This window comes from Pelecanus crispus, chromosome 5, assembly GCF_030463565.1.
Source record: "Pelecanus crispus isolate bPelCri1 chromosome 5, bPelCri1.pri, whole genome shotgun sequence".
Classification (NCBI taxonomy): Eukaryota; Metazoa; Chordata; class Aves; order Pelecaniformes; family Pelecanidae; genus Pelecanus; species Pelecanus crispus.
This window is the reverse complement of record NC_134647.1, coordinates 44,706,829-44,734,280: the sequence shown is the minus strand read 5'-3', so window position 1 is coordinate 44,734,280 and position 27,452 is coordinate 44,706,829. Positions and strand designations below refer to the sequence as shown.

General features: G+C 48.1%; 2 protein-coding genes across 2 annotated transcripts; both read right to left on the bottom strand.

Annotated features, from left to right (window-relative positions):
* Positions 1-11,011: 11,011 nt before the first annotated feature.
* On the bottom strand, positions 11,012-26,141 carry POFUT2 (protein O-fucosyltransferase 2). Its single transcript, XM_075711698.1, has 9 exons — positions 25,975-26,141; positions 24,390-24,640; positions 23,293-23,437; positions 22,845-22,955; positions 18,428-18,494; positions 14,902-15,027; positions 14,145-14,325; positions 13,196-13,319; positions 11,012-12,905 (listed from the first exon to the last, which is right to left on the bottom strand). Exons 1-9 carry the CDS (start codon positions 26,139-26,141, stop codon positions 12,752-12,754), a joined length of 1,326 nt encoding a protein of 441 aa, XP_075567813.1. The 3' UTR covers positions 11,012-12,751.
* A 93-nt stretch (positions 26,142-26,234) lies between these two features.
* On the bottom strand, positions 26,235-27,428 carry YBEY (ybeY metalloendoribonuclease). Its single transcript, XM_075711699.1, has 3 exons — positions 27,090-27,428; positions 26,582-26,650; positions 26,235-26,321 (listed from the first exon to the last, which is right to left on the bottom strand). The coding sequence occupies exons 1-3, from the start codon at positions 27,426-27,428 to the stop codon at positions 26,235-26,237; spliced, it is 495 nt and encodes a 164-aa protein (XP_075567814.1).
* Between the last annotated feature and the right edge of the window lie 24 nt (positions 27,429-27,452).

Here is a 27,452-nt window from a genome sequence, read left to right as displayed (position 1 = left end):
AGGGCAACTGATCTAGAGATTCCCCTTAATTCCTATAGAATAATACAATGGTGTCATCATCCTGGCTGAGTGATCTATAGTAGACTCCCACAACAACATTAGCTTTATTAGCTTTGCCCCTAATCCTTACCCAGAGGCTCTCAACCATGTTGTCCCCAACTGCAAGTGCTGTACAGTCCAATCCCTCCTTTACATACAGTGCTACTCCTCTGCCTTGCCTGCCTATCTCTCCTGAAGAGCCATCACAGTGCTCCGGTCACAGGACTCTTCTCAGCAAGTCTCCCTTATGCTAATGATGTTGTAGCTCTGAGACTGAGACAAAGCTTCTAGTTCCTCTTGTTTCTTCCTCATACTGAATGATTAGTGTACCAATATTTCAGATGCTCTCCAGTGTACTCAGCACATCATGAAAGGCCTCACTAGCACACCATCCCTTAAACGTTGTCATGCCATCCCCCAGCTTATCGCCAGTAAGCCTGATCTTATCCCTTTGCCCTCCAAACCTAGTTTAAAGCTCTTTCAATCAGCCCCGCTAACTTATGAGAAAAAATTATTTTCCCCCATCGATAAAGGTGAATGCCGTCAGGCCCCAGCAGGCCTGGTGTCGTGTAGACCATCCCATGATTGAAAGAACCAAAATTCTGCCGGTGACACCAGCCTCAGAGCCAGGTATTGGTAAACTAGATCCACCTGTTTGTTTCTATGTCATTGCCTACAACTGGGAGGATAGAGGAGAATACTACCTGTGCTCCTGAAACCTTTAACAATCTCCCCACAGCCCTGAAGTCTCTTTGATCACCCTTGGGCTTCTCATCATGACTTAGGTGGCACCCACATGAAAAAGCAGTAGCGGATAATAATCTCAGGGCCCTACCAGGCTAGGAAGTTTCCTGGTAATGTCTTTAACCCGAGCCCCAGGGAGGCAGCAAACTTCCCTAAGAGGTGGGTTTGACCAACAGATTGGACCCTCTGTTTCCCTCAAAAGCTGTTTTTTTCTTCATGGAGGTGGTCATGATGCAGGGAATAAGCTGACCTGATCTTGGTGACCCCTCTAGCATACATGGATCCTCATCCACTTCATCATGTCCTTGTCCTTCTAATTCCAGAGCCTCATATCTGTTGTGTAAGAGCACCTAGGAAGGCAAGTTAAAAGGATTCTCAGCATAATTGCTACTAAAAGTGTCGTTATCAACAAACCTAATAACAATAAGCTTGGGCAGCTGTTCCAGAAACAAATTTTCCCAGCTGCTGACACAACTGCTGGTTGGTATGCCAAACACTTTCATGCCCACCCAGTCTATGGGTTATTTAGCTGGCCATAAGTAATGCCTCCGTGCGCCCTCAACACATTCCAAGCGTCACCTGCACCTTCTTCACAAGCAATGAGGCAGAGGCAATAACCACCTTGCAAGCTCTTGCTGCTGGGGAGCTCATCAAACAAGACCATCTTTGATGCCCATCAGCTTCATTTTTACATCCACACTCTTAAACAAAAGATTGTCTTGAAAGAAGAGATTGCTGTGGAGGGATCAACAATGGTTCAATCCCCCTATTCTGGGCTGTCAGAGCTGAGCATTGCCCAAACCCCTGATTACCCAATACCATCCAGCGAGACCAGTTCCTGCTGCCAAGCTGTGTCTTTGTAGGACAGCCCTGTGGAGAAGTGCACAGACAGCATGTCACAGCTGTGACTGAGAAGCAACTCAATGAAGACACAGGAGGTGTAGCAGTGGTTGCTCTGGCTTGTCAGTTGGTCCCCCAGTGTAATGGCCAGCTGGCTAAAAATAGAGGCCAGTGGGGGATAATTCAGAAGACCCATGGCCTCACTGGCTCTGAGGTAGGATGCATCAGCTTTTACAATCTTGCAGCAAAGATACAGCAGGGTGTTGTTCAGACCTATGTAATCCTCCCCATTCCCAGCTGTGAAAAAGTCCAGTGTGCAGACTCTGCAATAGTGGATAGTTGAGACACCTCAATACACAGGCTTTTCTCAGAACTGGTCTGTCCTGGGGACACTTCAAACAAATCCAGCTTGGATTTGGTACATTCTTCTGAGCACCCATCCCTTTGAAAGGAAAAGCCATCCCTTTTAAAATATATTTCCTTTTCTAGTGTGTGGTGGGTTAACCCCAGTAGGCAGCTCAGCCCCACACAGCCACTCACTCGCTCCCCCCCAGAGAGAAGGCAGGGAGAATCAGAAATTTAAAAGTGAGAAGACTTGCTGAGCTGAAATAAAGGCAATGTAACAGGTAAAGCAAAAGCTGTGCAGGCAAACAAAGCAAAATAAGGAATTCAGTCATAGAATCACAGAATAGCCCAAGTTGGAAAGGACCTCAGAAGATCATCTGGGTCCAGCCTTTCATGGGAAAGGGAGCATAGCACCCTGGCCAATCACATCTTGAAAACCCCCAATGATGGGGTCTCCACCACGTCCCTGCAGAGGTTGTTCCAATGACCGATTGTTCTCACTGTAAAAGATGTCTTTCTATGATGAGATGAAACCTCTTCCGGTGCAACCTGTACCCTTGTGTTCTCCTCGAGGCTTCTTGCTAAGAGAGAGCCTCCGTCCTCTTTGTAGCTGCCCTTTAAAGTACTGGAATACTGTGATGAGATTCCTCCTGAGCCTTCTCTTCTCCAGGGAGAAAAGACCTAACTTTCAGTCTTTCTGTACAGGGCAGGTTCTCCAGTGCTTTGATCATCTTTGTGGCCTCTCCAGACTGTCTGCATCTTTCTTGAATTGTGGGGACTGGAACTGGACACAGTACTCCAAGTGAAGACTGACAAGCACTGAGTAGAGTGGGAGGATCATGTCTCTATCTCTGCTAGGCACGCCCCTGTGGGTGCAGCTGATTTGCCTTTATTGCTGCAGCAGCACACTGCGGACTCACGTTCAGATTGTTGCCCACCAGGACCCCCAAGTCCCTTTCAGCAAGGTTGCTCCCCAGCCACATACATCCCAGCCTGTTACTGGGCTCGTTGGTTATGTCACTCCAGGTACAGGATTTTGCACTTGTCTTTGTTCAAGTTCATACTGTTCTTGTTAGCCCGACTCTTCCAGCCTGTCCAGGTCTCTCTGTAAGATGGCCCTCCCTTCTGACATGTTCACCTCACCACCCAGTTTGGTGTCATCAGCAAACTTTGTGAGGGTGCTTTCAATCCCATCACCCAGATTATTTATGAAGATGTTGAAAAAAAACCTCTGAGTATGACCTGTTAGCCAATTTCCCACCCATCTCGTAGACCATCTGTCCAATCTGTATCTTGCCAGCTTGGCCAGCTGAAGGCTGTGGGAGACTGTTCAATTCTTTGCTGAAGTCCACGTAAACAACACCTACTGCTCTCCCCACCTCAACAGAAACATCTTTTGTTGTAGAAGGTGATCAGGTTTGCCTGGCATGATTGCCCTTGGTAAATCCATGCTGGCTTTTCCCAATCCCCTTCATTTGATTAGTAATAGTTTCTAGGACTCGTTTCATTACTTTCCCAGGGACTGGGAACTAATGGGCCTGTAGTTTCCTGGGTTCTCTTTTGGGCCCTTCTTGTAGATGGGCACAGCATTTACCCTCTTCCAGCCATCAGGGACATCCCCTGATCTCCATGACTTTTCAAATATTATAGGCAGTGGCCTTACAACAATGTCAGCCACTTTTCTTGACACCCTGGGGTGGATTCCATACAGGTCCATAGGTAAAACACTGGAACAGGTTGCCCAGAGAGGTGGTAGATGACCCATCCCTAGAAACACTCAAGGTCAGGTTGGACGGGGCTCTGAGCAACCTGACTTAATTGAAGATGTCCATGCTCATTGCAGGGGGTTGGACTAGATAACCTTTAAAGGTTACTTCCAACCCAAACTATTCTACGATTCTATGATTCTGTGATTTATCTGGGTTGAGCCCTTGTAAGACGCAACAGACTTGCCCTTCCTCCACTAGTGGGTCGACACATGTTGTCGTAGCTACTCGATCTGGGGTCCAGCTACGCTGGTAAAGACAGGGGCAAAGAAGTTATTAAGAACTTCTGCCTTGTCACTATTATTAGTGACTCATTTCCCTGCCCTGTTTAGTAATGGGCATATGTCTTCCGTGTGCTTCTGCTTACTGCTCATGTATCTGAAGAATCCTTTCTTGTTGTGCTTGACATCTTTGGCCAATTGCAGTTCTAGCTGAGCCTCAGCCTTCCTGGCTGCATCTCTACATACCTTAGCAAGGTTCTTGCAGTCCTCAGTTCACTCAGTACTTCCCATTGGCAGGCAGATGCTTAGCCATTTTGAGGAGAGGAAGGCTTCATCACACATAACAGTTACTTGGGAAGATAAACACCATAACTCCAAACATCCCACACTTCCGACTTCTTCACCCAGCTTCTATTGCTGAGCACATCATATGGTCTAGAATGTCCCTTTTGGTCAGTCCCCTGTGGGCAGGAAAGGGGTCTTCTCAGAAGGGAAGACTACAGGGCAGGAAGGGTGTTTTTCCATTCTCCTCCCCAGAAGGAGCCTGCTGGTGTTGGGCACTGCCTTTCTCCTGGCGAGGGGTGGTGGCGAAAGACCAGGCCTGTGTGAGTCAGTGCCAAGAGAGGTTTGCCGGACCTGCTGAGGGTCAACAGTACCTTCTTCCCCCTGCCAGATTGATACGTGGTACCTCGAGGAGCTTGTGTTACTGGATCGCACACTACTTGGTTGAGCTGCTCAGCAGGAAGGAGCCACGCTGTGAGGTCCCTGCCATGGCATTCCTTGTCGAGGTGAGTGTGATGGTGAGCGCTGCCACTCTGCCCTCTTGTAGCCGCAGCTGTGGGGGGAGCCCTGTCAGTGGAGCTGGGGCAGAGGGTGGGCTCCACTGCGTGCCCTTGGCTCCTTGCTGCTGGGGTGACACTTGTCCTGACCTGTGTTTCATGCCTGCCTTGTGCCAGTCCTTGCTATTCCATCATGGCTCCTTGAAGGCCAAGGAATCAGAGGCTGCTGAGGGCTGGGAGGAACAGTGGAGCGGGTGAGCGACCTGCGCCGTGTGCCCTGCAGCACAGGGCAGGGACCCCAGGGGCTCTCTGCAGCCACTGCTGCCTTTGTGCCCAGCTCCTGGGACGGTGCCCAGGGGCTCAGCTGCCAGCTGGACCCAGCCCTGCACGGTGCTGGTGGGGTCCTGCCAGCCAGGCACACCTGTCACTGCTCTGTGTGTTTCAGCTCCTGGCCTGCCCTGACATAAGTGGATGGGGTGACCGCATCCTGAACCTCATCCCAAGGTACCTGAAGAGTGAGTGCAGAGTGATGCATCACCTGGTGCTCAGAGGCCTCATCACGCTCTGCAGGAGACCCTTTATGGTGAGAAGGGGGCAGCTGGCTGAAGCTGTGCTGGCAGTGTGGGGCTGGGTAAGGGGTGCTGGGTAATACTGTAGCTTGGACTTGTCTGGGCTTTGGGAGCTGTGGCAGCTACTCCCAGCTCTCCTGCTCCCTATTCACCTGCCTGAGTCCTTTGGGGCAAGCATTTGGCTTCTGGGCCCCAAGACAGCAGTGTGGGGTTGAACTGCTGGAGTGGTTTTGACAGTGCAGCCTTTTACGGCTTCACAACACAGCATTGTGTTCCACACAGGCCAAAAGAATGCAGTTCCTGCTGCAAAGTCTCATAGAGCTACTGCAGGATGCAGAAGGGGAGGTGCTCAGGATGACCCTCTCTGTGATCAGCAAGGTGCTCCTGGCCACAGACATCCCAACTGCCAACCCCATCGCTCTGCAGCTGGCTGAGAAGCTCTGGCCACTCTTTGACAACGTAAGGCTTTGTGCCCCTCACCATGGGTGCTGCCAGGAAACTTTGTGCCCTGTGGATTTTCAGACCCATGCCCAGGTGGGCCTGGAGCAGCTGGTGCTGAGGTCTTGCCCTCTTCCTTTCCACCAGAAAGCCAATGATGTGCAACTGCTCTCCATTCACCTCTTCGGAGATGTGACAGAGTTTGTAGTGAAAGTGGGAAAACAGCCACTGAAGACGCATATCCACCAGAGCCTGCTCCCATTATTCTACCATTTGCATGATGAGAACCAGAGTGTGGCAGAGGTGAGGATTTCTGACCGGCTGGTATCCCCATGGGAGGTAGCTCAGCTGCCTCCTGCCCTGGCGCCTCATGGACTGCAGTGCTCCAGCCTCCTCCTGGCCTTGGCTACAGAGCAGCAGCTCTGGGGGACTTCTGTACTGCTGCCCTGGCGGCACCAGGTGCCTGAGATGGGGGTTTGACCCACTCCTCTGCCCAGGCACCAAACCTGCTGATGGACGCATTCCCCAGCTGCTGCATCTTCCCACCAGGGGCCAGGAAAGGCCCTAAGTCTTGCCCAGGTGCAGGGGATGCTAGTCATGTGCCCTGGGCAGCAGTGCCAGCTCCCAGTCTCTGCTGCTCTGTAGGCCTCTTGGGAAACCCTGCTTCGAGCTACCCAGTTCCTGGAGGAGAGGAAGCTTGGGCAGCTGCTGGAGAGGGAGCAGACATGGGTAGTCGGCGAGTAGCTGGTAAGGATGGCCCCAAAGCCCCAGATCCAGCCTGGACAAGCCCCCTGCCCCCAATGCCTGGTGTGTGGGACTGGCAGCTGTGACCTTGCCCACTGCTGCAGCCCATCACTGCCAGCCTGCACCGCACACACACTCCCTTCCCTCTGGCGTGCGGCCCCGCAGGCTCTTCTCCAGGCTCCTCTCCGTTTGAGGGCTTTGGCAGCAGGGTGGCACTGCAGCTCCTCGGGGAGAGTCCAGCCCTCTGCTCCCTCCAAACCCTGGCACCAGCCGGCTGCTGGCTGGGTGTTGTGGGTGCCCTGGCAGGGAAGGCCAGTCCTGGGTGCAGGGGGAGAGTCTGCACCAACCCTTCCCTCCATCCCCTTGCGCTCTCTCCAGCTGGTGCAGGACAGCAGCAGAGCAGATGAGTACCTGCAACAGTCCCTGCTCTACCTGCAGAGCCCACAGGAGTCCCTGCGAGAAGTGGCCATCAGGTTCATTGGTGAGACACAACCCCACCCCTGCCCCAGGGTCCCTCCCTGCCCCACTGCAGCTTGGCCCCAGCCCCAGCTGCTGCACTGGCAGCAGGAATCGGCCCAGTGGCTGTGGAGCCCCGACTACCTGATTGCAGGGCCAGGGCACCCACAGGGCTCCCTGCTGCCCTCTCCCACCCTTGCCCTTGGGTGTCATACTTGGGGAAGGCCCCGGGCTCAGCCCTGCCAAGGGGAGGAAAGCGAGTTAGCTGGGCTGATGTGGGGAAGCTGTGCTGCTGAGGCTAGCAGGATTTGTGATGGACTGTGTGTGCCTAGGGCTGGCTGGGCAGCACATGAGGCGTCAGCAGGAGGAGAAGCTCCAGATTATCTGCAATGGTGCGTGAGGGCAGCAGGGTGTCAGCGGGGGCTGGCAGGGAGGAGGAAAGACCCTGGGCAGGGAGCTGCAATCCCTGCCCTGGCTGGGGAGGGCTCTGCTCCCTGCATGGATGAGGAGTGACGTGGGCAGAGCAGAGAGAGAGATTTCAGGATCATGTGGGGTATTCGTGACCAGCACCTTCTGGCTGATCCCATCGGCTCCTGCTCCCTCCTGGCCATGGGAAAAGCTGGGTGGGGTGGCCCTAGCAGGAAGGGTTCCCGGAGTCCCAGCAGATCCAGGTTCTGACCTTGGCTCTGTTCCTCTCTGTTCCAGCCCTTCAAGGCATGACAAATGATATCAGCCCCTCCATCGCAAACCTGGCAGCTCAAACCCTGCTCCTGCTGAGAGCTGCAGAGAAAAATCGTTCCTTCAGATTTGTGCTGCAGGTGCTGCAAGACCAGCTCCGCAGGGCATGGAGGAGGCGGCCTTCTCTCCAGAACAATGGCTGGCTGTGCTGCTGGAGCTCTGTCCAGAGCTGATCCCAGGAGGTCCATGTGCTGGGGCAATCTGAGTCTGGGGGCTAGGTGGCTCCTGGCCTCTCCCCTGCCCACGAGACAGCTCTTCTCTAAGAGTCCTGGGGAATACCACTTGTGACTGGCCTCCAACTGGATTTAACTCCATTCACCACCAGTCTTTGGGACCGAGGTTGCTGTCCTACTCCTTTCACCTCGTCTGCGTGTCTTTCCTTTGTGGGAACGAAATGGCAGAGGAGAAGTCAGTCCAGAAGCAACTGGGACCCTCAGGAGAGAGTGATCAGCTGTGTCCGCTTTCCAGCAGCAGGCAGCAGCACTGGGCATACCCACATCCCATCGCCTGGCCACAGGCACCAGCTGCTCTTCCAGCCTGCGAGAGGGAGAGGAAAGGAGAGGAAAAGCTTTTGCCTCCCAGGCACCTGCTCTGCAGCACTCACATCTCACGTGGCAGGGCGTGAATGTGGTACAGCCCGCAGCTGTAGGCCATTTCTGTCTCCATGGCCTCTGGCACACAGACACCAGAGCTGCCTGTCTTTTACCACAAGAGCTGTGTGAAGAGACAGAGGGGAATGAGGGGAGCCTTAACATGATCATAGAAGCACTGTGCTGTGGGAGGCAGAGGAGGGAGCTGCCTTGGGAGAGAAGAATCTTGTCCCTGCTTCACCAGGCGCCAACCTCTTTCTCTGCTGGGCACTGTGCCTTCTCATGAGGGGTGGGTGCCCAAGGCGTGGGTGCCGCCGGCTCTTCCCTGGGAGCAGGAGCATCCCCCACCTGCTCAGATTGCTGCCGCGGCAGCTCGGTTCCTCATGGGGGGCAGAGGCTGGTGCTCCCAGGGTGAGCACTCACTGTGACGTGCACACCCCTGTCCAGTCATTCAATCCAAAAATGCCCATGGACCCTAACAGGGAACCACAGACAGAAGAGAACCATCAGCTGAGGCTAGTTTAAACCGTCACATCCCGGCCATTGCTTTGCCACCTCTCAATGCCCAGCACTACAGCCAAGAGGCCCCCATGGTCTGCAGTGACCCACTTGGTGCATGTGGGATTGCTCAGGGAAGGAAGTCCAGAGTGAAACACGCAGGGTACCCAGGTGCAGCAGCCAAGAGGGACGCCTGCCCCAGGAGCGAGGAAACTGCCCCTGCCCCAAAAGGCTACCACATAAAAATGCTGCCATGTCCAGAGAGAGAGAACAATGGAGCAGCACAGCTGCCCTGCACTGCACCCACTTTGGAAGGGCAGTGGGAGCTGAGATGGGTGCCAGGAGCTGGCCAGTGATGTGCTAGGGGCAAGAGGTGCAACATTCTGGGTTCAGTTTTATAGAGGAGAGAAAGGAAATGCACAGGGACTTTCTTCTAATCACACCTAAAAAGAAACACCAGGGCTTACAAGGCCACACAGCAGACCCATGGACATGCCTGGTAGACATTAATCTTTACTCCTTTCCTTCCCCAAAGGAGCTCACCAAAAGAGGGAAGGGTAACTCCTGCCTTGCTGCTCAGCTCTCTCAGCAACCATCCACAGCTGGTTATAGTAATCCATGTGCACTACCATCATTTAAAAGCAACCACGGTTGCCTTGATTGGTTTTACACATACCCACAAACCCTACTCTAGTACTGGTTGCAGGAGACAGCTGCTCTGGTCGAGCATGTATCTGGAGAGCTGGCTCTTGATCATAGACTGGTCTACTGCCTCCACCTTGTGACAGAAAGGCTATGCTGGCAGCCAGGGAGCTCAATGGCCAAGAAACGACATACAGAATACACCAACGCAGCAGGCTCCTATGATGGCTGCGCAAAGGACATGATCGCAGCTGTGCTCCAGGTTTTGCTCCCTCTTTAAAACTTCCTCTGCAGAAAGGAGTGGGAGCAGACACAAAACATGGGATGCTTGTCCCTGAAGGTGGAGACAAAACCCATCACAATAGTCTCTGTGGATATTCTTGCAATTCACAGAACTTTTGCTCTTATTTTCACATTGATGAATGTGTCTTCTTCCACCATACGCTGAGACAGACAGAACTGATCCCGCAAGTCCATCTACTCTAAAAATGGAACGTAACAAGCATTACTGCCAAGGATACAAATCTTCTAAGCTTTCCTGTGCAATGGGATAAGGAGGTCTGCTCTGTTCAGTTCCTTGCTCTACAACCCAGAAAGCAGCAGTGGTAGAACACCAGCAAATACAGAATTACAGGGCAATAGGTGTTTTGGCGCAAATTGCCAGATGAAAGGTGCAGAGGTCATGTATACATGCATCATTGTGTATGTATTTGCACACATAGGTATGTTTGTAAATACATGTATTGTCACTGCAAAGATAAAGGAGAGTGATGTCTCAAGATCTTGTGGACTTGAGAAACAAGAAGCAAATCCCACCCTTTCATCCACTGCTGTTGCCTTTCCAGCTTTTTATTGTGATGACATGGATTCAAGGGAGAGGGTATGTTCTTGGAAACCCTTGACCATGGGAGCTGTCACCCTGCTCTCATCTAATCCCTGTTTTATATTTCACCCAGAAAGGTGGATGTCATTTCTCTACAGTCTACTTGCATGTGAGCTTGTCCTCTCCTGCCTTTGACTCTTTCAGCAAGGCTGAAACAGCACAGCCGAAAGACCCACCAACTCCTCTCCGGGCCCTGTCCCAGGGCTGTGCAGCTCCCGGGGGCGAGAGGCTGTACCTGATGCCCAAGCAGAACTTCCCTTGTGGCAGGTCGTGCCTGCAGCTTCCTGTGCTTTTGCTGTGCACCTCTGAGGAAGGCCCGGCTCTGCATTCCCTGTGACCCCTTTTATGTAGTGAAAGACAACAGGCTTTCCCTCTTTCACCTTCTCTTGCCTGAAAAAGCCCAGCACCTTCCCTCATATGCCATGTACTGCAGCTGCTGATGGTTTTAGCAGCCTTCCTCTGGACTCTCTCCTGTTTGTCTACATCCCTCTTGCAATGGGGGATGCCGAGGTTTACCAGATGCAGGCTCCCAGTGCCAAGAAGAGTAATGCTGGCTACACTTGCTGATGCAGCACCTCATGGGACAGACGATGAAAAAAAGCCTTGACAGGGCATGCAGGTTTTATCCAAGTTTCTCCTACACTGGAGTCCAATGCTAGGGAGCCAGGAGACAGCAAAATGCATGGTTAGAAAGTAGTAAGAAGCATGGACACGTCACATAAAACACTACAAAGCTTTTTATTTTTCTTAATGAGGTATATATTACACATAAAATGCCACCATCACTTTACATGATGCACAGGCTAAATGAGAACATTTGACTTGGTGGAAAAAGGCACTGCTTTCAAATGCTGGGCTCCCCATTGTCACCAGAGAGGCTCAGCTGCTGCATGGAGATACAATAAACAGCTGGTAAGAACAGGAGAGCTGCTACTACTACTGTCTGGGAAGTCTTCACAGCTTCCACTGCAGTTTGCATGGGAGGAAACCACCTCATTGTCTGGGAGCATCTGTGAAATGTCCACTGCACAGTGCAGGAGTGCTATATATACTACTACTCAAGCCAAGCGGAAAGAGCCAAGTGAGGGGTCCACTAACAGCAAGGTAATCTGGTAAAACTGACTAAGTAAAAACGTCTGCTTCACCTTTTGAAATCTGTCTCCTATTACACTTTTGAAAAAAGTTTCTCCTGTTTAACAGAGCCATGTAGACCTGCAGGGCCAAAGACCCACCTGAAGCACAGAATGAAGAATACTTTCCAGCAGCCAATTCTACATAGCAGGAGACTGCAAGAGCTAGAATTGGTACTCACACAAGACTCTTCTCAAACAGGAGCTGCGCTTTCCCTCTGGCTGGTGGTGTAGCACGGGGCTCTTCCCCTGTACCACCAGCCAGCTGTTCTCTATCGGAGCACAACCTCACCTGCAAGGTTCCTGACTGGTAGGCTTATACACATTATCTCAAGGCCCAATGACCTTTGCTGTCTGTGATTGTCCTCAGTTTGCTCCTTGCACAAACTGAAAGCAGAAATGGAGAAAATTCATTTGTTAAATTACTGGGATGATCCATTTAACTGACGTGGAAACCTGCAAGGCCTTTTAGCATGCTCCCCAGAAAAGTATCACTGTCACTGAACTGAGTGACTGGGTGATCCCAAAAGGGTGCTGACTTTTCCATCAGTCCTTTGGGAGGATGATGGGGGGGAAAAAAAAGTTTCCTTTGTGAAGGTAAAACATAAGAAGAAACATAACCTTTCTTTTACCACCCTACAAGCCCCATCTTTGTACCCCTCTCAGCACAGACCCACTGAGACTGCTATTAGAAGCAGTTGGTGTTCAGGTGGAAATAACACCTCTTCTTTTATCGAGCACTGGTTGCATCAGACAGTTTGAATGTTCACAAATTACTATTTGAAAAGGGAAGATTTCCCCAAGGGATGGCAGAGTTTGCATCTGCAATCTGCACACAATCTGCAGCTCACGTAATGCAGGTTACAAAACCAAGACGTATTTTTTTGCTATCAGAGAGGCAAACACTGAACAGAACAAAAAATAAAGACAGAAATGCAGTACAGACCACAGCTGTGTTACATTTAGAAAAGTTAAAACTGTTCCTCTTCTTCCTCAGAACTCCAAAGAAAGTCACGACTTACTTCATTTGTTACTCAGTTTCAGAACAAAGTTTTGCCTTTCAAGTCTCAATTGCAGTGCCTGGTATTGTCCTCTAATCCTAGCTATGCTGAGAACTGGATCCCAGGCTGACTTCATTTTTCTCATTCCCATCAATGCCTGACTAAGAAGATGAATATTGCTTGAACTTCAAAACCCAAATGTCAAGTAACATTGAGAAGAGGGTAGGGGACTGAGTTGTAGGTTGGTCAAAGGGAGGTATTTCCCCGTAGTTTTTCCTTATTCTTTTGAGCTCACCAGTGCTGAAAAGTCCTTGGATTTCTCTGTATTTTAGTATACAATTTTCCAGTGAGTTGGCTGCTCACAGTTTTTCTCTTTTTCACCACAAAATCGGTTGTAAGTTGTTTTTGGATCAAATCCCAGGATCTCCCTTTCCTCATGGATCCGGAAGGAAAATGTTGAAACTGAGGTGCCTATAAAATACCTGTGAAAAAAAGCAGAACAGGTTTGTGAAGGGGTCCAGTTTTCAAAATGCAAGTAATTGATTTCAGTCCAGTGAGCTTTAATGTTCATTGAAATGATATGATAATTATCACATGTATTTTTTATATATATACACACACACACAATATAACTCTCATACATCTATTATATATGTCAACTATATGATATCATGTCATATATGGTTTCTAAACAACTATATCTGGGTCAAAAACAATATTCAGTTTTGTGACAGTACGATTTGGCTGCTTAAAGAAAACTCAAATTTGCTACCTTGCATGCGCGCAGATCCACTGGTCAATCACAGCCAAGCCCCCATCTTTGTAGAGTTCCAGCTCCTCCCAAGATGGTTCAAACCTCACCATCTCAGGCAGCAGTTTCTTGAGCAATTCAATCTCTGAAAAAGGAAAAGATGTAAATTTATTTTTAGGTTATAAAGAACAACTCACTGCTGTCATAAAGTGTGTCTAAGGAAACCCTGGACAAACAGTTACAAAGCAAGAGAACCCAAAATCCACCTACAAATTTTACAACATGTTTGCCAAACATCAGAGTATTGTAGGCAGAGGGGAGCCAGTGGGGCAGAGATGTGGTGCCAAGGGGGGCAATTCTCAGGGGGTGGGGAAGCCTGCAAGGCGTAGAAGAGATGCTACCACTAGCCTCGCTGTTTAATCCTACAGGGTAGGTGTACCAAGAGGCCTTTCTTGACAGCAAACTTAGTTATAGCACATGCCATGCCCTGCAGGGTTATTCTAACATCACGCATTGAAACAGATCCCTATAGTACTAGGAAGGAGGTGCAGCCCTGGGATAAGGCCTGGGGAGCTTTGGCCACACACAGCCAGGCCCACCCCAGTCTGGTACTGGAGGCAGCCAAGGGGAAGATTAGGTGGGAAGACTTCAGAAGACCCTTTCCACCAGCATGTCCAAGAGTCTCTGAAATGCTAAGAAAGGAAGTGGGATGGAAGAAAGAGGACAAGGAACTGGCAAGTTCAATTCCCAATTTCCCATTGTAGAGACCATCAAACCTCCTACAGGAAATACCAAATGAATGGTTTGATACCAACTATTCAAGCTGGAAGGAAACAGCTGCCCAGTTACGTTCAATTCCCTGTTGAATGATGGAGGCATATGAACTTCCAGTCATTTATAAAAACAAAGTGGTAATTGCTGCACTCATTGTCAGAAGTTACCAATCCGAAACCAACTACAGTCTGCCTACCCTCCTCGACAGCATCAGTGGCTACAAAAACTTTTTCAAGTTTATGCATCTCCAAGAGGCTGCGGATTTTTTTTACTGCTCCTTGCAGGGAAGGCACATCTCCTCTGTGACCCCAAATGAAGTCTCTCCTTCTGAGATGAACCCCAAGGTATGGGCCACCTAGAGCTGTGCCCACCTTAACCTAGGAGAGAAAGATCAGTAAACATTAAAACTTGAGAGCACCACTATTCAGTCACACTGAAAAGGCCGGAATGCATAATCTCTGGATAAGGCACTGAATTACTCCAGCTGCGGAAAGTAATTTTAAGGTGAGGATTGGCAGTATTTTGGGACGCTTATTGCAATGTTTTGATCTTGGGTGGCCTGCATCATACAAGAGAAACTAGAGTGCAAAGTCTTTGTAAGCAAAAATTGCTCTCCTTGACAAATCCACAACTGGCAGTTTGCAGCTGAACTTTACACCCACAGATGATGCTGAATACACAAAGAAATACAAGTTTTCTTCAGTGAAACGAGGGTAGCAGAAACCGGGCACCCCGAACCAGTCAGCCACATCTCAACAGACTCCGTTAACTTATGTCACACAGAGAGAAAAGGGTACAATAGGAACATGCACGTCCACCTCAGTCTGAGCAGGGAGAGCTAGATTCACATGTATCTTCCAGTATTCCCTGCAGTGTACAGCCAGGAGTACACAAATTTTAAAAAAAAAAAAAAATTTACATTTGTTATGGGAAACAGACTGTTACGATTTTACCTTCATCTGTGTCCAGTCCTCCTTGTAATGAGTCCTGTCTGCCTCATCCGTGGATTGAAGATATTTGTTTCTAAACTCATCTCCCACTACACGGAGGTGTTTAGCAAACACCATGCTCCGACGGGTCTGTTGGAATAAGAGCAAATCCCGAGTCAGAAAAAGGGAGAGCTAAAAATGACTAAATGGAGATAGTTTTACATACAGAGTTTCCACGATGCAGTTACTTCCAATACATCCATGCAGCACTACAAGCAACAATTCCTAACCTTTCATCTGAGCTTTAACTGTTTAATCCTAATCATAATCACATTTATAACCAGCATACTCATCTGACCCTGCAATACATTGGTGCATGAAGTAGAACTGTAGTTATTTACACAACAGAACACATAATACACCAAATCGAACACTAGCAACCTTTGGAAACAAAAGTTGGGCAAAGACTTTAGCTTGCAAAACACACGTAAGAATAAAACCTGCTTAAAAAAAATAAACCATGCATCTGGCCACAGACACTCCTATCAAATTCAGTGGAAAAGTGACAAAAAAGGAATTATTTCCTTCACCTGTGGATAATAACCTCTTTCAAAGGTTTTGTGATGCAGTTACCACTGCACACAGTCATACATAGCCTTCTTATCAACAGGCACATACAACAGAGCTAAGGAAATCCCATGTGACTTACACCACTTACAAAGGACACTTGACAATTTGGTCTAATTCTTAATTTCACACAAGTCTGTAGTCCGTTGTGTGATGGGCACCAAAGAAGGTGCCATGAAAACACCTCTCCAATTTCCAGCGGCCTGCCTTTTCTCAGCATGGTGAGGCTCACGGTGGACAGAGTTCACTACACAGTGGAGAAGCCAGGCAGAGCATTACTGGTACTCCAAGACATAGCCACACGGATCATGCCTTTGCCTTGCTCTAGCAAAGAGGCAGGAACTAGAATCTGCCAGCCTTTTTTCACCTTTTTCCAGAGCAGCTATTTCTTTACATGCCAAACTCACTGTGGCTGAACTGGTTCCTCCTCTGTATCATTCAATACGACACAGAACAATTTAGTCTTCTGTAACATCCATCACACTGGTACCTGGAGATCCACACCTCTCTAAATATGTGATGGAAGTACAAAGCCTGCTCTTCTAGCATCTTTAAAGAGATCAGAGCTGGCTTTCTAATCCCATCCCAAATCCTCCAGCAAAACATTTATATTAAGGGAGGAGAGACACACTGTCTGCTGCAGAACACTTACTTCAGAGTTCAGAGAAACACATTTTCCCTCCTTTTTGTACTATGTCAACACAATACAATCCTGTCAAGACATTGGTTACCTTACCCAATATATGATGAACATGGTATGCTCAAGTGGCAGCAAACACGAGGATGCAACCCATGGCAGTGCAGTGCACTGGGGAGAACAATAAATGTCTTTGAATGCCATGCTTGTGTCAAACACCTCTAAACTTCATCCTGATGGCTTGCGCAACTTCCATGTCATGTTCGGCACCCACGCAGTATGCTGTGCCAAGTTTTTCCTGGGCACAAAGCCCTCCTGACAGCAGCTGTTCTGGATGAACACTTATTTTGCAATAGCATACGTAAAAGAGAAAACAGACTGAATATGTGAACCTCCACTCACATACTTTCTAAAGTCAATGCTCTCTGTACCTGGTTATCCTCTTATTTAAAGTATATGTTTCAAATCTGCACATGCGATATTGTCACCCTTTCTAACTACCTCCAAGTTTTGCTGCTTCTTTCTTTTTGTCTGCAAAGAAACAGAGAAAGGAGAGACTTCTAGGAGGTGCATGGAAAAAGACAAGAGGCCCTGGCCCCAAGCTACAGCAAGGCAACTTCTATTTGGTATTAGGCAAAACCTCTTGCCCACAAGAGTGGCACAGGTGTGGGACAGGCCCCAGAAAGGTGGTGGACCTCCATCTGTGGGGACTTTCCACCTTCAGCTGGACACAGCCCCAAACCACCAGACCAAGTTCTGTAGTGCAAACCTTGAGGCAGGGCTGCTGAGACACCTCACCACCTAAATTCTTCTGTGATTCTAAGTCTGGGAAAACAAAAAAAACCCCAACAAACAAAATCAGTGTTGGTTATGCTCCCTTTTGTGTACATGAATTGAATTAGTGGTACAGATCCTCTAATTCTTGAGATTGTCCCCCCAAAATGGTGAAACCAAATGTAAAACTGCTGGCTTTTCTGAATTGTCCTTAGAGACCTTTCTGCTTCCATATAGATGGTAATGTGCTTGTGTGGTCTACATGCTACGCTGATGCTCTTCAAGGGATTCAACAGTTGCTCCTAAACCATTCTGGGAGGTCTTTCCTGTTCCGTGGTCATTCAGCCATTAAGAATCCCAAAACAATACCTTTCAGCTTGCAGTGGTAGAGAAGCCTAGACAAAAATGGTGACAACAGTGAGAGCAATGTGGCTCAATATTAAATTCAAATATTTTTGGACACCAAAGCCATAGCTTGGTTGCAAAGGGAAGCTGGCTTGTTACAATTTAAAAACCTCTTTGAGACGAGAGCATCTGTTAGCAAGATTTATAAAGAACTCCAGATGTTATCCAGAGAGTTATTAAGGAAAAAAAACAACAACCAAAAATCATGCAGGTAGTTAAAATTGAAATAAAAGACAGAGGAATATTTTCTAGAAAGTTTTAAATAATTTTTAGACAAGTTTAAATTGTTGAGACAACATTTAAAGTGCCACTGTTAAGAAATGTGTGTTATGGATCCATATGCATTCCATGTCTGCTTTTACAGGACTAAAAGTCAGACTCAGAAATGATACGTGGGTTGCATTTCTCTGTTTGGAAAGTCACTCTCAATGAAAAATTCATAGTTAGCAAACTAATGTTCGGTCCATTTCTGAAAAATATGCCATATACAAAGTGAATAGCCAGATGTTTATATCTTACAAGATGGAGGTCTATGTAACTTGTTTTGTAGTATCATGAGAGTCAGTTTCTCTTAGAAATTTTACCAAGCACTCCATATTGTGTTCCATTTTCCTGTGGCTGAACCTTTGTCTTAAAACTCTTCCCACGGGAATTATTTTACCATAGACCCTTGGGTGGGATCTCCTACAGTGCTCAGTGTTACCTTGAAACACGTGGGAATTTTGCCATCGAAGCCAATGGGGAGACAGTTAGGACAATATTAAGCACTTTCAGGAATTCTTCTGAAAAGTCTAATCTTGAGACTGACTAGACAAGAAACCGCACAAAGGCAGTTCCCTTCTGATTGCAGATGTGTTCCATGGGGGAGGTCCTTCTAAACACCACGCCCTGCAGCACTGACCCTTTGGGGACAAGACACCAGGACAAATTCCTGCATGACATTAATCCACAGCAGCCTGTAACCACCTTTAGCATACAATGCTGAAACACAAGACACAAGTTACTTTCAAGAAAAAAAACCCGGGACAAAACTGAAGCACATATCGTTATTGAATTTTTATCAGAACCAAGTAGAAAATCTAGAGAAGCTAACTGGAAAATACTCACATTCCAATAATCTTTCCCTCCGTAGTGGTCATGAAGAAGGTTTTCAGCTCTGTCTAACATCACTGACCTATTAAAAATTGTAAAACTGAGTGCAGTTCCCTTATGAATAGAATTTACATTACGATGTTTCTTTATACAGTTCCTAGGATAAAGCACAGACTATGATCTGTTTGCAAAGGAAGGACAGGGAATGAGGGATAGGCTGCCAATCTGTTCTGTATAAAGCAAACTGTGACCCATAGCCTGCTGGGGAGAGAAGGGAACTATGCCACTGCGTGTTCCTGCTCTCTTCCTTAAGAGTACCTTAAAGGGTACTCTTAATTCTGACAGTTAAACACAAACAAGCATTAATAATCCCTCATGTAGTCCTCACAGTAGTTTCTGCTGGAGAAATAAGATTGCCAACAGAGTGATCCAAAGAGGAGAAGTGACCTATGAGATGATGACGTGCCTTGGAGCACGTGAGAGCCTCTTGGAGGAAGTAGGAGTCATGCTCACAAAAGCAAAGCCAGAGAAGGTGTTTTCTACATGTGGAATAAAATGTCCTATAGTAAAACAATAGATCAAAGAACACATAGACACTACAAAAAAGTGTGGTAGCAACTAAGCACAAATTTTAAAATGAAAAATTTTCACTAACATGAAAACAGCCTGTGCTTCTCATAAATACACACAGTTCAGGATTGTGTACCAGACATAACTGCACTATCCAAGTTCTAAGAAGGAGAAGAGATTTCAAGAGTTTTGAGTATCGACGAGCATAGGGGATACAGGCTTAGTCTGTGCTCTGAGTACACTGAATATGAGCGAACACACAGAGAAATGCTTCTGCTGAAGGGGGTCAAAGTCATTATCTGGACCTTCTTCTACTAAAATGAGAGGAAGCAAATAACCAATCAACTTTAGATTATCACTGCTGATAATCAGCTGGACACTTGCCCATAAGGCTACAAATAATCTGGAAAATAGACTAGACTGTACTAGTGGAGAAGCAGCGCTGCATTTAACAGGAAGCTTGGAGGTGAATCAGATTAATGATCTAAATGTATCAGGAAGATTCCTGTAAGTGACCACACCTGAAGACTACTAATATAGTACTAGGACCATACAACTGATTGTCTGGCCAAAAGGACAATATGGGAGATCACAGAGGCTATGGTGCGCAAGTCACCATAGCCATTGGAGATTTCAACTATCCCCAGGTAGGCTAGGCAAGTGTCATAGCAGGACGTAACTAAGCAACTGCAGTTTGAGACACTGTCAAAGACAGTGAACCATGAATTCCATGAACCAACTGGGCAGGGAGTAGCTCCTGACATCATCTTGAGCAACGGCAAGCCACGGACCAAAACCTCACAGTGGAAGAGCTACTCTGTGACAGTGGCCATAAATGTACTGATCTTTAACATCCTACTGGATCAACAATGGCCAAAGGGAAGTTAACCGCAGTTGCATTCAGTTTCAAAAAGGGGACTACGCAAAAATGCAGAAGTAGTGTCCAAGTGAAGAAAACCGAAAGGCTCATAAACTCCATGAAGTTAAACAGAAAAAGACAATAAAGGAGGTCAAAAAATAATTTGAGCAACAAGAAATCAAGGCCTTCAATCTAATGACAAATCTTCATTCCAATACAAAGGAAAAGGAAATTAAAGGCTTAACAAGCACTTAGAGATGCTAACGTCATGACAGAAACAGCTAATGTAATTTTTTGCAGCTGTGCACTCGATGGATTCACATGCCAGAGCTACTTTTTAAACGGGAACTCAGAGATCACGTCTCAAACCAAACTGTCCATAGGAAATGTCCAGTGATGGAACAGCTTAGACAAAATGAACCAACAAATGGCCAACACTGGGCAGTATTCACCCAACAGCTGTCAAGGAACTCAAGGATGAAGCAGCTGTGCCACTAATTCTCTACGCAACTTCTCGCTTAAAACTGCAACACAGCAAATGTGTTGCCAATTTTCTAAAAATGCACTTCAGGAGGTCTGTGATACAACACAGTGGTAAACCTGATGTCAGTACTGGACAACTTAATAGAAACTATTATAAAACCCAGAATTAATGGATACCTAAAGTAAATTGGAGCCCTATCAACACGGAGCTCTGAACAATCAGAGTACTCTGGAGACATAAGCACACATGCAGATAAGGGAAATCTCATTGACACCGCCTACCAGGATTTCCTGACAGACTTTGTTAAAGGCTTTTAAGAAAACTTAACAGCAATGGCACAAGAGGGAAGGTCCTTACATGGATTAAAAAAAAAAAGTTTAAAGACAATAAATGTCCAGTTCTCATTGTAGAGGGAGGTCACAAGTGGAAAGGATCTGCTTTTCACCATATTCCTAAACAACCTACAGAAGGGCATGAACTTTGGGGTGACACAGCTTGCCAATCATTTTAAATTGCTCAGAGCAGCAAAGGCAAAGGCCAATTGTGAAGAATTAGAGAAGTTTGATGACTGGCCAATAAAGTGGCAGATGAAATCTAATGTAGGAGTGCATCTAGTAAAAAAAATACTGGCTTCATCTGATAACTAAAGGGCTTGATGCTCAGGAATGAGGACAGTTTGATGAAAACATCAAGGCAACACTCATCAGAGGTCAAAAAAAGGAACTTGTATATTAGGAATTACCAGAAAAAGAAGAGAGCACTAAACAGACCATGTCATTATACCACTATGTGATAGGTTTACCTGCACTCAATGTGCAGGATCCAGTTGAACTGTAAAGGTTCAGAGAATGGCAGTGAGAATGACCAAAGGCATGGAATGGCTTTCACACGAGGAACAACTAATGAAGCCAAGACTCTTCACACTGCAGAGGAGAGAACTGAGGGGGAATATGATAGAGACATGTAAAATCATGCATGGCGTGGAGGTGAATATGGAAGAGTTGTTTGTTCACTGTCTCTTCTGCTACATAAACTAGGGGACATTAGATGAAACTTGCAGGTAGGAGTTACAAGAGCAGGTGGATTTTCATAGGATGCACAGTTAAGGTGCAAAACCTTTAGGCCTTGTCCCAAGATTTTGTGGATGCTAACAGTGTGTGTGTGGGTTCAAAAGGAAGCTTGCACAGATCCATGGACTCACTGAAGGATATAAAACATAGGAAGATCCCCTTTAGCTCAGAAGGTCCCTCCAACCACAAACCTGAAGGGTGTGACAGGACTCAGGGGAGGCATTACACACACTTGCCCCGTCCTTATACTTTTCCCCAGACATCCAATTTTAGCCACTCTTGGATCACACTAAACTAGACCAACTTTAATATGAACCACTAGTTTTAACATGAACCCCTGTAGCTGCCCTTACACTGCTGTTATGTTGGTACTTCTTCCTACTTGTGTCTGATTGAGAAATGTGATCTTGTGGATAAGGCACCTTGTCTGTGTGTTAGGAATACTTGGGCACCACTCCTAATTTTTCTCTTGACCTTCCTCATTGCAAGACCTTTGACAGTTGCCATGAAAGAGTTAACTGTAGGACTGAACATGGAGACCTCTATGGCTTATTTAATATAGTTTTTTGCTGTCACTGGCAAAGATTATGCTGTAACTCCTACAGCACAACATTCCTGTTAAAAAACAGGAGTTTGCTTCCTCTGCTCCCAGCGGGCGGTATTTCAGATCCCACTGCTCTGCTTAGGTGAACCTTAATCTCATTTCCAATTAAATCATGTTGATGTCAAATTTTTCCTCTAATGGCAAAACTACACTTCAGCTTACACAGTTGGTGTTTCTCCTGTGGATTTATTCCCCTGATGTATTCATAGACAGTGACTACTTCCTCTTCCTGTTCTCCCCTGTACCCCAGTAGCTTCTGCTTTGCTACGATGTCTTCAGTTGTTACAGGATCACAGCTGACTGGAAATACTTTGCTACTGGGATAATGTAAGCATGTTCCATCTCTCATGTAAGAGCTTTCCTTTCCTCTGATCATCCTAGTGGCATCTCAAAGCAGAAAGACAAAGAATGCTGCTAGCTTTCTCTAAACGCAGCTCACACTATTGAGGATGGACATCACAGGAGACCAGGCATTGCCCCTCCTGATCCGAGATGTGGGCTTGGAAAACACTGATTCCACTCCGTTCATTCCCTCTTGACCCAGCACCACAGGGTAAAGGAAGGAAAGTTAAACACAAGGACATTTAGCTACCTGACAGAGAATACGAAGGAGCTCAAGGCTATTTCCTCTTAGGTTTTAGCACTGCAACATTTAACTTAATTTACAGTTAGGTGTTTCTTACAGTATAAATTCCTTTTGTAATGATTTTAACACATTACAAGAACTCAGTGATGAAGTACCACAACAGTGGGACATGGCCTCTAAGTTCCCCCTGCTCCTCCCACCTGGCAATGGGTTTGTGGGCACGCAATACAACAATAAATAGTAATACAAGGCAACTCACTGTGCTGAAGTGTTCTTCAAAAGGATGGGAGCCACAATAGAGGCAGATCCTTGGACAGACAAACAAGAGACATTTAGGCCCCGCGTTTCCTCATAACCCCAGAACCATCCCCTGAAAGGGCACAAGAAGTATTGGTTCACAGGCTTGTATTTTAAATTAATGCCATATATAATGAAACAAATAAACAGTATACCCTAGAAAGATTATATATAATGTAAATAAACCAGGCAGCTCCTTTATACTGTTTTTGTGTGAAGCAACAACTTTATAAAATTAGGTCTTCTAGTACCAGTAACATTTCATTATTGATGGGGTTTTGAAAACTGAAGCCCAAGCATCCAGAGATTCACAGACAACACTACAATAACTGCAGAAGTCTCTTCTGTTAAGAGTAGGCAAATGTCTCATTGGACACAAATAGAAGACTGAAAGGACTGCTACGTATTACCTGTAGTACTCATGTTTGTCTTTGGAATACATAAGCTGATCAACGCATGGCCTTTCATCTATTTTCTCTTCCCATGTTCCTTCTTTCCACCCTTCTGCGTAGCCTTGTAGGACATAAATCTGTTCAATAAAGGGCCCACCTGACTCTGAGCAGAAGGCAAAGCAAAGCATTTGTGAGCATGAAAAACCACACAATAAAGGTATCAACTAGCATTACTTGCAGTTAAAAATCTGCTAGAAATGCTAATATTATACTACTGTCTCTCTTCCCTGTTTTCCCTACAAAAAAGGAAATTCTGTGTGAGCCAGAAAAGCTAAAAGGGTCAGGGGATGTGACAACTTGCTACTCCCACCCAGCTGTGTGTGATTTAATGACAAGTACAAGCCCTTCTTCCCCTAAATGTCAGTGTTTCTAGATGCTTTTTCCTGAAAGGTAGGAGACAATGATCCCTTCAGAGCTCTTTGCAGAGGTGTGACATTTGGTGGCCTTTATTTCCTTTGCTGAAAAAGTCTGTGACACTGCTGCAGATTTTGGCATTTGGCGATTAGCTCAACATGGCATTAAATCCTAAAGAAACCAACTTCACGGTTTCCATATTCTTAGGGAAAGCCTTTCTCTTATATACCATTTTGTACACAAAAAGCAAGGGATAAGTATTTTGAATATGTGCAGCATCAATGATGAAAAAGTTAATTCACCAAAGAACCTGCTGTACAGCTTTTACTGTCCAACCACCTCCAGAAAAAGGTGGCTTGTCTGTATTTCAACAGAGAGCTGCAGGCTGCCTCCCTCTCCTTACAGGGTTGTTACTATGGCCAAAATTACATAGAAGTATCTGTAACTTTAACCAGAGGCATTAACTGTCTTTCTCTGGGGTCCCTAGGAAGTGGAGGGGCTGACGGTTCTACATCAAATGAGCTGCCAAATAATTGGGTTATTTCATCCTAGTGGTTTGTTACTCAGCACAATCCATCCCTCCTCTCGCCACATTTAACTTTATTTCACATATAAGGATAAAAGCACATGTAAGGATAAACCTGTGAAGAAACCACCTCAAATATTTAGTCAACCATAGATTGTATGATTCCATACTCTACCTGCAAGGAACTGCTCATATTCAATGACAGGGATGTTCCTGTTGAGGCTTGGGAGATCGAAGAACTCAGACCAAGGGATCCGGACCTGAAGGATGTTGGGGCTCTGCCAGTGATAAAGACGGCCCCAGGGAGGCAGAACTAATACCCAGTTTTCACTTTTCAGCAAGGTCTTTAGAAGGGAAGCAATGCGAATATAGACATCTCTGCGAAGGTTGAACCCTTCAGGAGGGTTTACATCATACAAAAGGTATCTGGGAGAACAAAGCAATATAATTACTTCAGGGAGTTTAAACATTTCACACTTTTTTTTTTTTTTACACCCCACAATCATGTGACGGAACTCTATTGGGATGGAAAGTGGTCCTCTTTCATGAGTTTCTGGTACTCAGAAGATGAGAGGGGATGAAATAGGGGAAGGTAGAGCAGTGTGTGCTGCAGGGGCTGGGAGGGCCATGGGGGTCTCCTCACAGGACATTTATCAAGGTGGCACATGCCGTGAGCCTTTCCTGCGGCTGGGTGTGATGGGGGGTGGGTAAGGAGTGAACCCCTCAGATGTCTTGCATGTCCTGATGTTGAAGGCTAACTCTGAAACTGAGCTAAAATCGTATCAGGACAAGACGTTTTTGTAAGCTGGCAAGTAAAGGACACTTAATCATCCCTAATCAGAAGAACAAACATTCAGTATCCTTTAACCAAAGACATCCTGGAGCAACTAGACCTTGAAGAACTACTGAGAAACTGATAAAAGGGAACATCCTATCCCAGAGGATGCTGGAAAAACTTGATGATTGCCGAAAAACAGTAACTGGGGGAAAGGTAATTCTGGCAGGGGGAGATCGTGACCACCAACTCAATTTAGGACCAAAAGGATTTGCCCCCCCAACACCCGTAAGAAGCATTTGTGCTAATTTACATAGCAAATGAGGCTAATTAGAATATAGTTGACCAACAGCAGATAGGATGGTAATTACTAACCAATCATCGTAAAAAGAATGATTACTAACTCTGTAAGTTTTGCATATAAATAAGGTGCAGAAAGTCTCGTTCGGTGCGCTGGCTTTGTGGAATTACTACCTAGCACCCATCTCTGTGCCAGGTAACGAACTCCATTTGTGAGACAACAATGAGGGTAACGTGGTGTGTGGTCAAAATAATGAAACAACTGGCATGTTACTTGCGCTAATTCCAGTGAGCTGAAAACGAAGACGGGAAGAGACATTCAGGAGGAACAGGGGAAAAGCCGCAGGGCAGATGGCCGCGCTCAGAGCAGGGAAGCCCCCAGACAGCTGCATCTTCCAGAAATGACCTGAACAGCATCAGCAAGTGAAGGAGGACCTTTACACGCCCACCAGCCAAAGGCTCAGAGACATGGCATGTCACCTGTGCGGGGGGTGGGGGCTGCCATGTCCCTTAGGGACACCACGCAGGAGGCTGCGATGAGAGGAGGGTCCAGGGGGCGTCAGGGGCAGACCCTGGCAGGCAGGACTGGCCTGCGGCGAGCGGGCCGGCGCTGGGCTGGTGGGGGCTGCCGCCGCCCAGGCGTGGCCCTGCCGGGGCCCACGATGTCTGGGGGGTCGCTCCTCACCTGGTGCGCGGCGCGGCAGCGGCAGCGGGCAGCGACGAGGCGGCGTGGCCGGCACGGAGGGCGGCGGGCAGCGGCTGGGCGGCGGCGGGCGGCGGGAGGGCGAGCGCCGCCAGGCCCAGCAGCAGCAGCGGCGGCAGGCGGCGGCAGCCGGGGCCTTGCGCCGCCATCCCTGCGCCACGTCCGGGGCGGCCCCAGCGGCGGCCCGGCCCCTCGGTGCGCGGGCGGGAAGGGGCGGCCGCGGGGTCCCCGGCGCGGCTCCCTCAGAAGAGGCCCGCGGTCAGGGGCCGGAGGCTGGCGCCGATGAGCCGGTTCAGCTCCTCCAGGATCTCCACCTCCTTCTGGTACATCTGCGAGAGGAGGGCGCAGGAGAGAAGACGCGGTCAGCGCCGCTGGCACAGTGCTCGGCGGCTGGGCTAGCGGCGTCTCGGCGGCTACCAATGCAGGCATCAGTGTGAGCCACAGCTCTTGCAGAGCCGCCCGCCCGGAGAGCCAGACCCGCGGGTTCCCTGCCACGGGACTGCGAGACAGGGGGATGCTTTCCACCCGGGTACCACCTGACACAGGCTGGACACCGCACGCCTTCCCCAGCTCCTGGGCATCACTGTACCTGCTGCCACTCGGTTTTTGTGTTGTGCTGGTAGCCAAGCAAATGGCACAGTCCGTGGGCTGCTGTCACCTATGCAAAGAAGCAAGAACAAACGGCATGTATTACAAACTTGGCCCCAACGCCAGCAGCTCACCTGCGCAGACAGCCCTGGCAACAGCGATGCAGCCCGCCCCGCATGAGGGGTCACGAAGAGTGACCAGGGCTAACCCCGTACCACATCATTTGCCGTTTTGCCAGAACTTGCCAGTAGTCCGCAAGCAAAACGACAAAGATCAGGTAGCGTCCGAACTCACCAGTCAAATTTAAGTTTTAAAACATAGAGTTAGTTTTTTTAGGGTAAGCTGTAAGATCATCGCCTCCTTGTTTAGCCCGGCCGGGCTAGGAAAGCGGCAGCCGCTACCCTGTCCGTGGGGGACAACCACGCAGCTGTCCTCCCCCGCAGCGTAGGAGCAGGGTGGCCGCTGCCCGCGGAGGGCCGGGCAGGCCCACTGCCCGCGACGGGGCTCACCGCCAGGACGCTCTCGAAGTCCTCCCCGGCGGCGCGGCACTGTTCGTGGATATACTCCACCCCCAGGAAGATGTCCCCCAAGTTGTACTCGTCGCGGCAGCGCGGCCGCGGCAGCTCTCCCGCCGCCACCCGGTGGAAGGGGAAGGAGAGGACGTCGGTGGGCTCCGGGCGCTGCCGGTACGCGCCGTTGAGACGCCGCATCAGGCCGTTGCCGGCGCAGACCAGCCCCACGTCGAAGCGGGAGGCGCCCAGGGCGTCCCGCAGGGCGCACACGGCGCGGCGGAGCGGGGCACGACGCACCGGCACGGCCCGCTGAGCGTTCCGCAGCGCCACGCTCATGACGATGATGGCGGCAGCGCAGCG

Coding starts and splice junctions, on each gene's coding strand:
- POFUT2 (XM_075711698.1), bottom strand. CDS start 26,141: ATGGCGGCGCAAGGCCCCGGCTGCCGCCGCCTGCCGCCGCTGCTGCTG. Junction 13,320..14,144: donor CACTGATGCTGTCGAGGAGG/GTAGGCAGACTG, acceptor TTCCTTTTTCAG/AGATTGAATTGCTCAAGAAA. Junction 12,906..13,195: donor TGGATCTGCGCGCATGCAAG/GTAGCAAATTTG, acceptor TTTTTTTCACAG/GTATTTTATAGGCACCTCAG.
- YBEY (XM_075711699.1), bottom strand. CDS start 27,428: ATGAGCGTGGCGCTGCGGAACGCTCAGCGGGCCGTGCCGGTGCGTCGT. Junction 26,651..27,089: donor ACTTCGAGAGCGTCCTGGCG/GTGAGCCCCGTC, acceptor TTCTTTGCATAG/GTGACAGCAGCCCACGGACT. Junction 26,322..26,581: donor CAAAAACCGAGTGGCAGCAG/GTACAGTGATGC, acceptor CTCCTCTCGCAG/ATGTACCAGAAGGAGGTGGA.